At 42.3% G+C, this 16,249-nt stretch overlaps 1 protein-coding gene across 2 annotated transcripts in view; it reads right to left on the reverse strand.

The window, feature by feature from the left end:
• Positions 1–15,936, reverse strand: part of MAP2K1 (mitogen-activated protein kinase kinase 1) — a 75,312-nt gene extending 59,376 nt beyond the window's left edge. Inside the window, exon 1 of one of the 2 annotated variants that reach the window (XM_010834535.1) lies at positions 15,421–15,936. In XM_010834535.1, the coding sequence (XP_010832837.1) occupies positions 15,421–15,500 (80 nt within the window). In that variant the 5' untranslated portion in view covers positions 15,501–15,936. Of the gene's footprint in view, positions 1–5,131; positions 7,091–15,420 lie in introns of those variants that run through there. The other variant, XM_010834536.1, reaches the window with a different exon arrangement.
• Positions 15,937–16,249: the final 313 nt, after the last annotated feature.

Raw genomic sequence — 16,249 nt, forward strand, 5'->3', positions numbered from 1 at the left:
TGCCTCCAAAACTCTTATAATCCCATCCCCAACTTTCTAGAAATTAGATCCTACTCTCAACAATCCAGTGAAGACCTCTGGATGCTCTGCACCCACCCACCCATCCCCTGCTCTCAGACAGAAAGGCCAGGTGTCAGAGCCCCCCAAGATTCCATGCTACCGTCTCCACCGCCTTTCAGGTGCTCTCTGCTCCGCCTCTGTGCTCTCAGGGAAGACAGGCACTCTCCCAGACACCTTGGTATCAGTCAAATCGGTTTTCTTTGCTGTTTTTTTATGTGCTGGGTCTTCTTTGCTGCACAGGCTTTCCTCTAGTTGTGGTGAGCAGGGGCTACTCTTCACTGTCCTTTGTGGGTTTCTCACTGTGGCGGCTCCTCTTGTTGGGGAGCACGGGCTTCAGCACTTGTGGCACGAAGGCTCCGTCGTCATGGTTCCCAGGCTCTGGAGGCAGGCTCAATACTGTAGTGCACAGGCTTAGCTGTTCCACAGCATGTGGGATCTTCCCAGATCAGGGATCGAACTGGTATCTCCTGCACTGGCAGGCAGGTTCTCTACCACTGAGTCACCACAGAAGCTCCTCAAATTTGCTTTTAATCTCTCTGAGCATACTCATTTACGTGATTTTAACATTTCCTTTGGGAAAAGCCCCAAACTTTAATTTCTCTGTTTCTGAAAGACAATTTTCTAAGCTATGAGTCTGTTAGACTGAAATCAAACATCACATTTAGGCTTCCTAAAAATACTACCCCAGTACAATGCCTTGGTTTTTCTCACAGGTTCATCCCCCAAGCACACACATACATTTTAGACTGTCATTTAAACACTGGAGTATATAATTTAAACGTCTTTAACAGCATGTACTAAAAGAACATTTCCATGTGATTCTTCACTTTATTTCAAAGCTATGATCCAAACTGAAGCTTTTATTGAATTTAGGACTAAATAGGTATATATATATGGGTGGCAAATACTGACAATAAAAATCAGAAAATCTAAAACACACTCAACTTGGCCATAACACTGGCATCTTTTCTAATTTTCAGCAAACTTTCTTTTTGTCCATCTCTCAGCCAAGTACCTGATACATATTAGGTATGTACTAAATATCAGTTAAATGAATGTTAATACATCTTAATCTTCTAAACACACAAGTTAGAAATCTGTTGTTGTAATTCTGGGCATAATCTAAATCTATTTGACCCTAACACAAATGCCATTGGAATAAACAGCAAATAACAAGCAGCTGCTGGCATTCAAAGTATATATACCTCTGTCATTTGAACTGTTTTGAGCTGGCCTTATTTGGAAGACAAATGGTTGGCAGCTGCAAGTTCAATTACGAAGTGCTTAGTAGGAAAGCAGAGAAAGAACCAGAAGGAATCAAAGTGCTATTTCATACATTTAGCATGGAATTCCTTTCCAAAAAACATCTTTCATTTCCCTGGGGGAAATTAACCACGAAATGTTCTTTGAACTCATGGAAACTCAGGACTGTACTTCAGGAGGAAGAATCTAGTTTGAAGGCCAGGCAAAGCTGAGAGAGTAGGAGTCACTGCTTTTGCACATCTCTATTCTGCTAATTTTTTTTAAGGAAGGGGGTGGAACATAGGAAAAGCTACCAGGCAACCAGCCCAAAGGCCTGGAGACACTGAACAAGTTAGTACCTTTGTCCTTCATTTTTTCCTTTGCAAAATAAAGGGGCAAAAATAAATAAGAGTTAAATTGGATAACTGCTAGATACTAACAGATTTTCTGCAACAATGAAAATGTAATCTGTGCTGCCCAGTACAGTAACCACTAGCCACATGTGGCACTGTGTCCTCTGTGTGGCTAGTATAAATTAGGAACCAATTCTTAACTTTTAACTCATTAACATTTAAATAGTTACATATGGCTAGTGGCTACAGTTCTGGCAAGAGTAGCTGGAAGATGACCTCTAGTATTTTATGTGATCTTTGGAGGGCTATGTGGGAAGAGCTTGAGTGTTAGAGCAAGACAGACCTGGGTTCCAAACTTAGCTCCACCATTAACTAGTTAGGCAAACATGCAAATTCCTGAACTTCATTTTCCTTATCTGTATAACAGAATATTATGACCTTTCTTGCAGAGTTTTAGTGCAAGTTTAAGATAATGGATGAAACAGATCAGGAAGTTCCTCAATCAGTGGTAGTTATTTTTTCAGTTATGATGTCCTTCAGGGATAAAGTTTTATGTCTTTTGCCTTTATCCTATCTTTTGCCTTTCCTGATCTAGGACCCATACTTGATTACTTGTACCTGGGTCCTACAGATGCAGCTCTTGTTTTTCAAGAAAGCCACTTGCTCAGGAATTGTTACGGATCCTCAGCAAGGGGTGAGCCTCCAGTAACCCAAGCCTTCTGTGTCTCCGGAACCGCTGATTTCCGCTTACCCTGTGTCCCCTCCACCTCGCATGCCACCTCACATTTCAGGAATTCACAAAACCCTTCCCCCCGATTGCCCATCAAACTGAAACTTTGTTCAGTGCAACCAAAACACCTGTTGGTGGTTTTCTGGTACTTTCCTCGCTAACTCTCCCCTTGACTTCCCCTAATAAATATTTTATAACTTCTTTTTTATTTGTAAATGCTTCAGGACTGCCTTTTTACAAGCTGCATGTATGGCTAACCTTGCACTAATTTAGTAACCAAAATAAAATAAGGCAAACAACAAAAAAAAGACTATATTTTAGAAGTGTTCCAGTAAAATAATATAAGTGTTGCACTCTCTATCTAAACTAATATAATGTGTTATGAGCCTGGTCCAATGTTCCACTGGTCCTTCTTTTGGTGAATAGAACTCTTCTGTGGCTCCAATGTCCAAGTTTTATCAGTGGACACAAATGGATGCCTACGATAAGCAGGATGTATTTTCTACTATTAATAATTACTGGAATGTTAAACTACCCTCTTCTTGTTTTTCTAGCATTCCATAGACTCAGAGAGAGAGGGAAAGAGACAGAGGAGCTGAAATACAGGCTAGCACTTTGGTAGGGTTTCAATCTGAATTTGAGTAAGCCATTAGACAAAAGGTTTATAGTTAGCTTAGAAATCCTGCTAACTTCTGAGGCCTCCCCAACAAGGACATCCTTGAAGGATTATTTACTGAAGGAAGATATGAAATCAAATAGGGCAAATAATTTCAACTCAGAACTCTCAAATGTGGTGAGGGTCTAATCTAATTTAAAAAAACAATAACCTGAAAATTAAAGTTCTAACTCAATAAAGAAACATAATGAACCTGGATCCAGTCAACATGTAAGTACAACAATGCGATTGATTAGTCATGTCTTCTCCTTACAACTCCCCAAATTTCAAGATTTAACCAGAATCTGGAACCTATGCAGATCATTCACTCAACTCAGTTGTTCTACTTTGTCTGAAAAGTAAATGTGCTTAAGAGCATCTGAAATTCTGAACCTTTCTTGGGTAACAGTTTAAACTCAAAATAGGTCAATTCTAGGAAGGCATTCATTTCACAGGGACTTCTGTCTGTGGTTATTCTGAAAACCACTGCTTTAAAAACTGACATTATGAAGCTTAAAAATAGGCCCTCCTACTAAGGATCCTGGACAAAAATAAAATAGCCTTTCCTCCCTCCATTTCCTCATTCCCTTTTTCCTCAAACACCTTAGGTGAGCGGTGATATTGAGAGATATCCTTTTCCAGAGTTTCAGATTATTACCTAAAAAGAGGTTTATAAAAATTTTTAAGAAGACTGGGTAAAATTACCAAAATTCAGTTTTGGGTAAACTTAGAAATTTTTCAGACCAAGTAAGCATACCAAATGAAAATATATCTGAGTTGGGATAAAATTTCAGGTACCTTCTTTAACTCCAGCTGTGTGAAGTCCCAGCAAGTTCCTTCCCCTCTCTAGGTCTGGTTTCCTTATACTGCAAAAGGAGGCACAGGGCTAGAGGATCTATAAGGACCCTGCCAGCCCTAACAAGTGCTGCTTCTATAAAGCTGGACAGCTGCTTCCTATTTTCACAACTCTTTGGAAAGAGCAGAAAAGCCCCTAGCCCCGAAGGTTCCTGGGAAGCCTCATTAGTTTCAAATGTTCCCCTGGGACACAAGAACTGCTATTGAGAGCAAAGCAAGTTGAGATGGCTATAAAATAGAAATGGTGTTGAGAGGGAAGAATTGAGTTATGTTTTGCAGATGACACTAATAAATCTAGAAATACTGATATTCAATCAAAAGTTACTAGATATAATAAATGAATTTAACAAAGCTTCAGGATATAAACAATTCATACAAATCAAATCACAGTCAAGATGGAATACACAAATTAAAAAATGTTCCATCACAACAGCATCAAAATGTTAGGTATTTGAAATATGAACTCAGGACACAAGAGAATTATTCAAAAGAAACTATAACACCATAATAGAAAGAGAGGGGGAGACACTAATAAATGGAAATATACACCATGACAATTTTTAAAGTTATCTTTAACCCTACCCAATTTAAGATAACAAAAAAAGACTCAAAAGTATGTAAGAGCTAAAAAGAAATTTTAGAAATAGATTTTAAAAATACCATAAAGACCACATAAAATAAACCTGAAAATACAAGAGATAAAAATCCTATTTAATAAACTCCATGAAGATATTAGACCTCATTGTGTAGAAAAATTAACATAGACCCATACCTCACCCCAAACACATTAATTCCAGATGGGACCATATAAGGGAGAGAAAAGGCTAGAAGAAAATGAAGCCACATACTCCTGCTAGTTATGAAATAATGCTACATGTATGAATACAAAAGAAAAGTAGGTTGTACCATACAAAAGACATGCTTTGGAAAATAAAAAGTATACGTATTTTTTCCTAAGTAATACAATATAAAAGGGAAACATCACAGTGGGATGATGTAGTAGCCACATAATTTATAAAACTGAAAAAATACGAAGCACACTGACCTATCGCTTCAACAAACCAAAAGACAAGTAATGTCTACTGGCTAATAAAAGACACAAACTAACAATAAATAAATAAAACAAAGCACAACAAAACTGTTAGACATATCTATTAAAAAATGGTCCGAGAAGAAAAAAGCTTGCACGAAACTTTTCAAAGTGTTCAGTTTGTGCCACAAAGCCTTCCCACCTACCTCTCCAGCTTCATCTCCTGCGACCTGCAGCTATGCATCCAGCACACTGAGCTCGCTGCCGGCTCCTCTACACATCCCAAGCTTTCCCACTTATGTGAAGCTGCTCACCCTGAGCTCTCTTCCTGCCAGGCCCCCTCCCTCCCCCATTCCCATGGAAATCCTAGCCATCCTTCAAGACCCAGCTCAAATGTCATCTCCTCTGTGAAGGCCCTCCTAATCTTCCCCACTGGATGTGCGTTCTTCCTGCTCTCAATGAGCATCGACAGTACTTTCTTTGTACCTCTTTCTCTTGGGGCACTTTTCTTACTCTACCCATCTGTTTCCTCCTTCTTGTGAACTTGCAACCTCTCCATACATGAGATTTTAAGATCCTTGGAGGCAAAAAGAATCTTACTCACCTATCTACACCATCCAGCAGAATCCATGCATTCAAAATGCATTCATTAAATATTAGTTTAGACTGAAAATAATCCCATTTCAAAAATACAGCCTGACAAACAAAGCAAAGCAGACTGAGAGGGAGCCCTACTGAACTATCAAAAAAAAAAAATCATTAAATTTCAAAAAAAAAAAACAAAAACCCAACTTCCTAAAGCTTGAGGAACTAGTTGAAATATACACTGTAAATTGGTTCTGTCTTTTTATGGAACACACTCAGTAATACATAACTAAATGGGTAACGTGGTTCACTGCCTCTGATTTGGTGTATGAATTAGTTTAAAAGAACAAAACAAATTAGTTCAAAATACTTATAAGAGTATCAGTAAATAATAAAACTTTGGAAGCCATATAAATAATCAACAAGTGTCATTTGTGAAGCCAGGTCCTATCAAATTCTACTCTTTAGCCAAAAATAAATGACAAGCATGAGAATTATGTCTGTGAGTAAAAATGGGGTAGGAGGGGAACCCATCAACTGATTACAGTTATCTATGTATGTATATAATGGAATAACCAAAAGTTAAACTGGAAAATTTAATGTCTGCAGGTTCTTTCCTTAAAAAGGTACTGATATATTCAATTTTCTTTTAAAGTTGTACATGAGCAAGCAAATATTCAAAAAAGAGTTGGGTTCAGGGGGAAGAAATCACTCTATTTGATTTTTCTTCAACCCCCATGCAACATCTTCTTATCTGACTCCCTTGCTGACATCAAAGCAGGATACCCCTGGGGGCTCCCCCAAGAAATCAGAGGCAGGATCAGCATTTTTATTTTTATTTTTTTTAGGATCAGCATTTTTAGCAGTAGGCCCTGCACCAGGATTCAGAGAACACCTGCTCTTTTAAAAACAAAAAAACGCAATTCATTCTGGAAGGTTGTTAATTTAGCAAACAGGTATGTGAGCCTTCAAACAGCTCTCGTGGGTTTTCAGACAAAAGAGACAGGATACAGGACACAAAGTAAAAATATAATCAAGTGGCAGAAAGAGACTAGGATGATTTTTTCAAAACTGGCAGCTTCAAGAAAGGACTAAGAGAAACAAAACTGAGACTCTAAGCTTTCTTCTCAAGCTTACCTCATCTTCTTCCCAGTCTGTGGGTTCTCCAGGTTTTTTCAATATGTTGGAAAGATTCTCCATTGCTTGACCTGTGCTTCCTATGGATGTGGTAGAAACAATTACCAATTCATACCAATGGAAGCTTGCATGGAAGAGTTTTTTGTTGTTGTTGGTTAGTTTGTTTAACGTTATTTTGGTTTTGTCCAATTTACCAATAATGATTTACTATACTAAGCGAATGGAGTGATGTAGACCCAGGGGTCCAAAAAGGCATGGTCCCAAGTAATCAAATTAATGGAGGAAAAAAAGACACAAGGAACATTTAGTGAAAAAGAAAGCATATGACTTCAAAATGATACAGAATTTAATGTGATGTTTATCATACAATACAGGCCAGATAGTACAATGGTAAGGAATTCATCTGCAATGCAGCAGATGCAGGATACTCGGGTTTGATCCCTGGGTCAGGGAAGACCCCCCTGGAGGAGGAAATAGCAAACCACTTCACTATTCTTGCCTGGAAAAAACCCCATGGACAGAGAAGCCTGACAGGCTACAATCCATGAGGCCTAAAAGATTAGGACACGACTGAGCGACGAAGCGCACACACAAACACACAGGCCAGAGTACAAAGGGGGAGAAAGAAAATGTAAGTTAATGTTAAAAAGGACGTAAGATTTAGGATGAATTTTAACCTCTGGGTACTTTTTAAAAATTTATTATTAATTTTTTCAAACATAAGAAATATGGAAAGAAGGGAAGAGTCAAACTCATACACTAACCAACTAAACAACTGTGAACAATTTTGCCCCATTTGCTTTATCTACTATGTGAGTGTGATTTTTTTTCCTGAACCATTTCAAAGTTTCACTCATCAACTATGAACAACAACAGTCTCCTACATAATCATACCATTATTACATCTAAAAAATTAATCATAATTCTCTAAATTTCCCTAGTTGTTCCAAGAAATCATTTTTACAGCTATTACATTTTTTGATTCAGTACCCAACCAAGGTTCATGCATTACATTTGACTGGCATGTCTCCTTAGTCTCTTATTCTCAAACAGCACCCTCCCTTACTTGTCCCGCATGACACTGACTAAAGGGACCGGGTCGTTGTCTTAGAGAACATTCCACATCCTGAATTTGTCTGTTTCCTCCTGGTGTCATTTCACTTGCTTCTCTGTCCCTGTATATGCTGTAAACAGAAAGTCAGATCTCAAGGCTTGATTAGATGCAGGTCTGGGTAAGACTTCAAAGAACAGGCAGCATATAAAATGTATAAATTAACATGATGTATCAACATTTGCAATTTGGTATTAAGAAAAAAAGGTAACAGTCAACTGAGAAGGAAGAAACCAAAGCCAGCACCGCTAATTACACTTCCCATGTAGACAGCTTCCAACAATCATAAAATACTTTTATAACGTTATTTTGGATGATGCTCACCTGCCCTCCTTCCCTCACAGGTTTGTTATATTGTCATCCTTACTTTACTAATGAGGGAAACTAAGACTCAGTGAAGTTAAATAACATACAAAAAAAAATTTTTTTTAATAAATAAACGACATGCCAAAGATCAGCAATATAGAAGTAGCATAACTAAGTCTCAAACTCGGGTCCTAGAATAGCATGGAGTTACTCAGAAAAGGCTACATGGGAGATGAACTCTATTCTAGGTCTTGAAAGATGGGAGCATTCTTTCATTCCAGGCCCTGGACTAGATGTGAGGGAAATATCAGTACACAAGATAGTCATGGTTCCTTTGCTCATAGTGATAGGTCCTCCCCTCACCTAAAGTGTGGTGGCAAATACAAGACAAAAATAAAATCACACAGGAAAGTGGAGGAGGGCATTCCAGACAAAGGAAACCATGTGAGCAAGACCAGACAGAGGTAAAAAGCAGGGGCTATGGAAGGACAATAAAGGGATCAGCCAGAGAAAAATCAAGCTAGAGATGGGAAGCTCTGCTGGAGTATTCTCTCCCTGTTTTCAAAAGATGCATAAATAAGTGAAAGTAGAATGCTGTACATGCTTATGTTCAAACAAGGACCTTACACATCTCCCTGCCCCAGACTAAGCCATCTTTATGAACCTTTTGCTCTTTCTATATCTGGTGCAACAGCAGAGACATTCTTCCCAAGGACACAAGGTTCAGCTGCCCCTACTTTTTACCTGAAGCTGTTCTCAAAAGACTGCACCAGTACTAGTTATTGCTGCAACAAACCAGTAGAAGCACATAAATTCAGAACTACAAAGTCAGTTAAAACCACTTCAAAAGCTTCTAGTTATCGTAATGCACATCCCAGGTAAGGTCGTAAGTGAAAGACGCTCAGTCGTGTCAAACTCTTTGCGACCCCATGGACTATACAGTCCATGGAATTCTCCAGGCCAGAATACCAGAGAGGGCACCCTTTCCCTTCTCCAGGGGATATTCCCAACCCACGCATTGAAGGCAGGTTCTTTACCAGCTGAGCCACAAGGGAAGCCCATACTGGAGTGGGTAGCCATTCCCTTCTCCATGGGATCTTCTCAACCCAGATCGAACCCAGATCTCCCACATTGCAGGTGGATTCTTTACCAGCTGAGCCACAAGGGAAGCCCAAGAATACTGGAGCAGGTAGCCTATCCCTTCTCCAGCGGATCTTCCTGACCCAGGAATCCAACCAGGATCTCCTTCATTGCAGGCGGATTCTTTACCAACTGAGCCATCAGGGAAGCGCCTAAGGCCGTAAGAGAACCCCCAAAAGCACAACAACCCATTTCAATCTCTCTGCCCCCTTCCTTAAGGGCTTTCACACTAACAGATGTGTGTTCCCACAAACCTGCAGAAAGTGCTGATGCAAATCAAAAAGCTGTGGATGCCACCAAGGCCAAGCAATGTGCCTTGTTTATTCAGCACCTTGTGGTCTTCAAAGCATTTCCGTATGTGTTATCTTGTTTAATCTTCACAATACTCCTTCAAGGTAGGAACGATTCAATCATGTAGTCAACAGATATCTACTGAGTATCTGCTATGGGCCAGACACTGATCTACTCACTGACCAAGGAACAAACCAACCCCCCACCTTCATGAAGCATACATTTTAGGGCAGGGGGAGGTGGAGATAAATATTTATAGACAATGCAACAATAATTAGTGGTAAGTGCTGCAAAGAAAAATAGGGCAAATAAGGGAGTCAAGCATGACAGGGAGTGCTACAAATAGAGTGATCAAAGACGGCCTGTGTGAAGAAACATTTGAGCAGAGTTCCAAAGGAAGTAAGGGAGCAAGTCATGTGGGTATTTGGCAGAAGAGAATTCCAGGTAGAGAGAACAGCAAAAGTTCTGAGACTGGAATGCAGCCAACCAACACTGTGGAACAGCAAAGGGAACAGCGTGGCTGGAGCCAAGCGTGAAGGGGACGATGGGGAAAACTAAGAACCTGATCAGGCAGTGCCTCGTCGGCCACTAAGACAGAGATTTTATAAATCACTCTCATCCTCACTCTGCAGATAAGGAAACTAAAAGTCAGAAAGTACAAAAGACTTGCCTAAGGTAAAAGAAAAAGTGAAGCCTTGGGGAGCACCCTGCATTGCAACTTCGAACTCTACTCAGCGCTCCAGCTTCTCCTTGGGAGGGTTAAAAGTACTCTTTAAAACACAAAGAAAGAATAGATTCTATATGATTTCAATTCCCCTAGACCATGAAATTTTTGCACCTTGTTTTATGTCCCTGGATATGTTTCAATGTCTCCTAGTTTACAGTCTATGGGAACTTGAATAGATTTTGTATCCTACTGTTACGTGAACTTTATGAATTTTAATTAGGCTGAATTGGTTCATGGTGCCTTCCAGATCCACTTTATCCTTCTACTTTTCTGTATATTCATTCTATTAATTTTTGAGAGTTTGATATTGAAACTCCCAACTAAAAATCTTAATTTATCTACTTAAAAAAACAACTGTAATATATAGTGGAACTATATATAACTTGTTCTGTATTTTCCAAGTCTCCTGTGTGTTTTTGTACTTTCAAAATTTCAAAAATAAAAAGGAAACAGAAAAAAAAAATAAAGCACAAAGAAAGAGTAAGCGAATGCCTTATCATGGAAGGAGAGGCAAAGTACCCTCAAACTCAGCAATCCCATTTCTGAGTACATTCCACAGGGAACTCTTATAAGAGTCCAAAAGGAGGTGCAGATTTAAGGACAGTGATGGCTTCACTGTTTGAAGCAGCAAGGGGTTAGAAACGACAAAACTGTCTTCTTATTCTAGGGGAATGATAAGTAAAATGTGGTACATGCACATGATAGACTGCTCTGCAACCAAGGAAACAATTAACTAGATACACGTCTAACACTATGAACAGAGCTCAGAAATACGGCACTTGTTTGAAAAAGAAAAACCTGAAATAAAAGTTAAGGGTGGTCATTGCTTCCGTTCAAATACTGCTGCTTCTTTTCCTTCCAAGAAGGCCCCTGTCCCCTGTGAAGGTCACCATGGCCATGTGATTTGCTTTACAAAAACGGGAGCAAAAGTGCCACTTCTAGGCAGAAACTTTAAAAGCCAGCATGTGGTTCTCAAGACTCCCTTCTCATTAAGCGTATTTCAGACATAGTGCCTCAGTCAGCCGGAGGCCCTGATTGGAATCCAATCAAAAGAGTCTCCCATTAACCTGAAAGCATGTTAAACTACTGAGATTTTCTAGTCTATCCCAACTGATGCAGATTTATAGCACAATAGGATTTTCAATAAAAAATGAAAATATTTAAAGTGTACAACATGATGATTCACTATATACACATAGTGAAATGATTATTTCAGTCATGCTAATTAATATACACATCTCCTCACACATTTACTATGTGGGGTGTGTGTGTGGCAAGAGCACCTGAAATCTACTCTCCCAGCAAATGTCCAGTATTCAACGCGGTATTATTAACTATAGTCATCACACTAAGCATTAGATCTCTAGACGTATTCACCCTATTAACTACAACTTTGTATCCTTTGACAAATATCCTCCCATTTTCCCCACCTCCCCACCCCGGGTAACCACCTATCTACTCTATGCTTTCATGTATTCCTTTTTTTTAGATTCTATATAAAATCTGAGATCATGCAGTATTTTTCTTTCTGTGTCTAGCTTATTTCATTTAGCATTCTGTCCTCCAGGTCCATCCATGGTGTTGCAAATGGCAGGATTTCCTTCAAGGCTGAATAATAGCACAACAGTATACAGCACCCTAAGCACACAAAACAACACTATCTCCCTCCCAAAAGTACACATATACCCAACGAATAGGTAGAATTATAGGACCATATATTAAATATCCAGAGTGGGTGAGATGGTGTCTTGGGGAGAGAAGTGGGGAGGAGGGAATGAAAATAAAGGGAGAAATAACCAAAAAAAAAAGAAAAGCTATTAAAAGACTTGATAAACAGACTATGCAAATATTAGAAATTTCCCTAATTTTCTCCACAAACATTTGTGCACTGATTACTTTCCAGGTACTATTCCAGGCACTACTTATTGAACAGCAAACAAAAAAAGGGCAATCCGATCTTACAGGTTATAAGGTGTACAGAAGACAGAAATATTAAAATACCCCAGTAAAAGATTATGGACAGTGAATGAGTGCCATTAAAAAAGTCAGGTGACATGAGAAAGAGGGACCCACTTTAGATTAGGTGGTCTGTGAACATCTCTGAGGAAATGACAGTTACTCAAAGAGGTGAAGACTGCTTCCTTCGCAGCTTGGGAAGAGAAAGGGAGGATTCATGTCAGGCCAACGGAACAGCATGTGCGAGGGTCTGGAGGGAGCATGGACCATCCCATGGAGGAAGTGAAAGAAGACCAGCATAACGGAAGAAAGGAGCAGCAGGAAGTGTGGTTAAAGAGATGGGGCGGGGAAGGGGGGATACAGCAGACGTACAGCCCAATATAAAGAATTTCAATTTTATTTTATTCTAACTGCAATGAAACTATGAAAACTTTTTTTGGGTGTGGGGAGCGGTGCTGAGTTGTGAAGTTTGTGGGATCTTAGTTCCCTGACGAGGGATTGAACCCAGGCCCTCAGCAGTGGAAACAGGAAGTCTTAATCGCTGGACCACTAGGGAATTCCCAGAGAAAACATTTTAAACAGGGAAATGACATGATCTTGTTTCCAACTTATTTCACTCTAACATTCAGCACCCTTGCAATATACTCATATATTTCTGCAAACTTGCAAAAGAAACATTTTTGCAGTCTTTTTCTTCAAGGACCCCCAGAAGCTGCATAGAATCCAGGTCCCATATAACAAAACTTTGTCTGAATGGGGTAAGTGCTCCATTAGAGAGCAGTCCCAAGTGCCAGGAAGTCACAGACAAACAACCTTGCCAATTTAGTACCAAGAGTTCTTTAATGTCAATGGACTTTTTTCTTTTTACACTTTATGAAAATGTGCCAAATCATGGCCTGATCTACTGAGAGAAACATGAATACATCAGCTTTGCTTGAAAAACGGGAAAGATGTATTAACAGATGTGTACAGCTTTCCCCCATGAAGGCAAGGGGCAGGGGAACAGTCCCCGTTTGTCTCAGGCAGCCTACACAGAGATGCCTCCTACTGTAACACAGCCATGAGTCACGGAGGTAGATGCACACGGCACAGAAAACTGAGTAAGGGGGTTGGTTATCCAGAAGCTATGGCGCCTCATCTACCACCACGACTGCAAATTACCTTCAGGCTTCCCTCAGCATTCTCTACCCAGTAACAAAGGTACCAGCAGCCAACACTGACGGAAGAGCTACTACTATTAGCTCATTTAGTCTTCACAACTCTAAACAGATCTATCATTAGACCCATTTTCACAAACAAAAAAACTAAACCTAAGCCCTAGAGAGACCTGACCCAGATCAAAAAACCACAAACTTAGCCTGACTCCAGAGTCCAACCTTTTACCCACTGTTTAGAATCTCCCAGTCCCACCAAATATATCTGCCACCAACTTCAGCATAGTTTTTTTCCTTTTTTTCTTCCCTCTCCCCTTTGTAAGAACACAGTCACAATTGTAAGAACTTTGTAAGTTCCTTGTGAGTTCTTACAGTCACTTTGTAAGAACACTGGGTCACAACAACAGAATGACTACAGGTACTTCCACTCACTGCTGCTGCTGCGGCTTAGTCGCTTCAGTTGTGTCCGACTCTTTGAGACCATATGGACTGTAGCCCACCAGGCTCCTCTGTCCATGGAATTCCCAGGCAAGAGTACTGGAGTGAGCTGCCTTGCCCTCCTCCAGAGGATCTTCCCGACCCAAAGGATCAAACCTGCATCTCTTGTCTCCTGCATTGGCAGGTGGGTTCTTTACCATTAGTGCCACTTGGGAAACCCCACTTTCACTCACTACCTTCCTCCAAAACGAATGGGAGCACGATGGTCAGGACACAACATTCAGTCAGAATCCACTGTGGTCAAAATTTGTCCTGTCCTGCCCTGCTCTGGTGGTGGTGGTGGAGCTGGGGGTGATTTCAGACTATTTTTAGGGGATAAAATTCCGTACACTAAACGTGCATCAATGTTTGCAAAGTTATCCACTAACCTGGGCAAGTTAATATCATGCAAAACAGATACTTCAGTATCGAAAGGAGTTTGTCTGAGGAATGTGGTTGAGCTCACATCACAGGTCTGTTCACCACTGGCCTTGTGATCATTATAGGGGTGGACAGAGCCACCAAGCCAACAAGTCCCCAGGCTATTAACATCGAGAGAGACAAACAGAGGTTACAGAAATCACCAAAGGGCAGAAGGTCGAGGCCTAATCTGTTCTTTTCATCAGCTGGTTTCCTAAAGTTTCCGGGGTGCAGGTAAGAGATTAAGAACTCTTAATCTTTTCTGTTTATTTCTCCAGCTCGCCAGATCTTTCTCCTTCACACAGTCCTGTCCCTTACCTAGGATACAAAAGAGCTGGCAACTCAGAAACGTCCATCAAACAGACTCATCACTGTTTAAAAAAGTAAACTGCTGGTTTGTGATGAACACTGGAAGTTGCAGAGAATGGAACACCTTGTGTGTGATTTCCAAGAACATGGTGTGATGTCTCAGGTCCAAAATTGGGCTCATGGCCAATTAAAGCAGCCCAGGAGAGACACCTATGAGAAGAGATCTGGTGAATGAATGAAAAGTCAGATGAAGAAAAGAAAAGCAGCTCCCTTCAAAACAAGAGTCTCCAGGAAGAAGGCCAAGGAATGGGAGCTCCCAAAGTCGACAAGTAAAAAGCCTCGGGGGGTGTTGGTGTACACACGTCCTCGCTGGCCAGGCAGCGGCCGCGACTAGCCACTCCCAGCCCACAGGTGTCAAGCACGAAGGTGAGGACTGCTTGCCGGTCCCACCTCCACATTCTACATCCTGAGTTGATCTCAAGACGCAGATGCGATCTTAATTTTTCCAAAACATTGGCTCCCTTCTCCCAGTTACACACCAGAATCCCAGAGAATCTAGGAGAAAGAGCTGGGGACAGGCGGGCGATAAACCAGTTTTTATTTTTTAGGGAGAGGGAAAATAACCAGAGGTCAGGGATGACTGAAAGGGTCGGTAAAGGGGTGGGGATGGGGCATCGCTACTCGTTGGGTGCACGGACTGGTCTGAGTCAGGAGCACAATCAGTGCTTAGTCACTGATACCTCGGCGGCCGGGAGTTCCTCGCGCCCGGCGGCCCGAGACGTACGTGATGACCCGAGCAGAGCCCCGCGCGAGGCGCACACCCGACTGGCTTCTGCACGCCGGCCCGGGCCTCCCCAGCCCGCCCCCCACCCCAAGACTTACTCCGCCGAGCTGGTCCCGTTAACCGCGGAGCCGTCCGGGGCCGGGTTCAGCTGGATGGGCGTCGGCTTCTTCTTGGGCATTTTGGACCCAGGAAAGGCGCTCCCAACTCTGAGGGCGGCCCCTCTAGCTTCCTCCCTCTGAGCTGCCCCGCGCCGGCCTCGCGGGGCCAAGTCTGGGCCGCAAGCCCGAAGGCTGCCTTCGGGGGGCGCGCCCTGCGCGGTCCCGTCAGGGCCAAAGGGCCAGTGGCGGTCTGGGGGAACCCCCGGCCCACTTGCTCAGTGCACAGGGAACCGAAGGGCTTCCCCGCCGGCGCAGCTCGGCAGCCCGGGATTCCCTCCCACTCTCCCTCAGTCAACCGGTCCCGGGCGCGCGCACCACAACGCTGATCCAGCCACAGCCCGGGAAAGTGCGCCGCCGCCACTGCCGCGTTCCAAGCGGCTCAGCGCAGCAGTCCCAGAGACGGACTGGAGGGCGGGGGAGAGTTGGGGGAGGGCTGGGGACAGGGGAAGCCTCGCCCCCCCAATTCCAGGAGGCTGCGTTTTCCACACGCCCACCTGGCTCCGCCCCAATTGCCTCTCTGACAGCCAATGAGAGCACGCCTCGGCGGCAGATGACGCGGAAATACGTCACGGGGCGCGGCGCGCGGCCCTGGGGGCGGGGTCCGGCCCTGGCTCCACAGCGTCCTCTGCCGCCTAGAGACTCCCAGGTGGACCTACCGGGAAAGGTTGTGCATCCTGGCTCCCATAGCTAGTCGAGGTGAGCTTGATCCGGTAGGTTGCCACGCGGTCTCCTCCTCTACGGTGCCTGTAGCCCCAGGGCCGAGTCACAT

This window comes from Bison bison, unplaced genomic scaffold, assembly GCF_000754665.1.
Source record: "Bison bison bison isolate TAMUID 2011002044 unplaced genomic scaffold, Bison_UMD1.0 scf7180017864034, whole genome shotgun sequence".
In the NCBI taxonomy this organism is placed as follows: domain Eukaryota; kingdom Metazoa; phylum Chordata; class Mammalia; order Artiodactyla; family Bovidae; genus Bison; species Bison bison.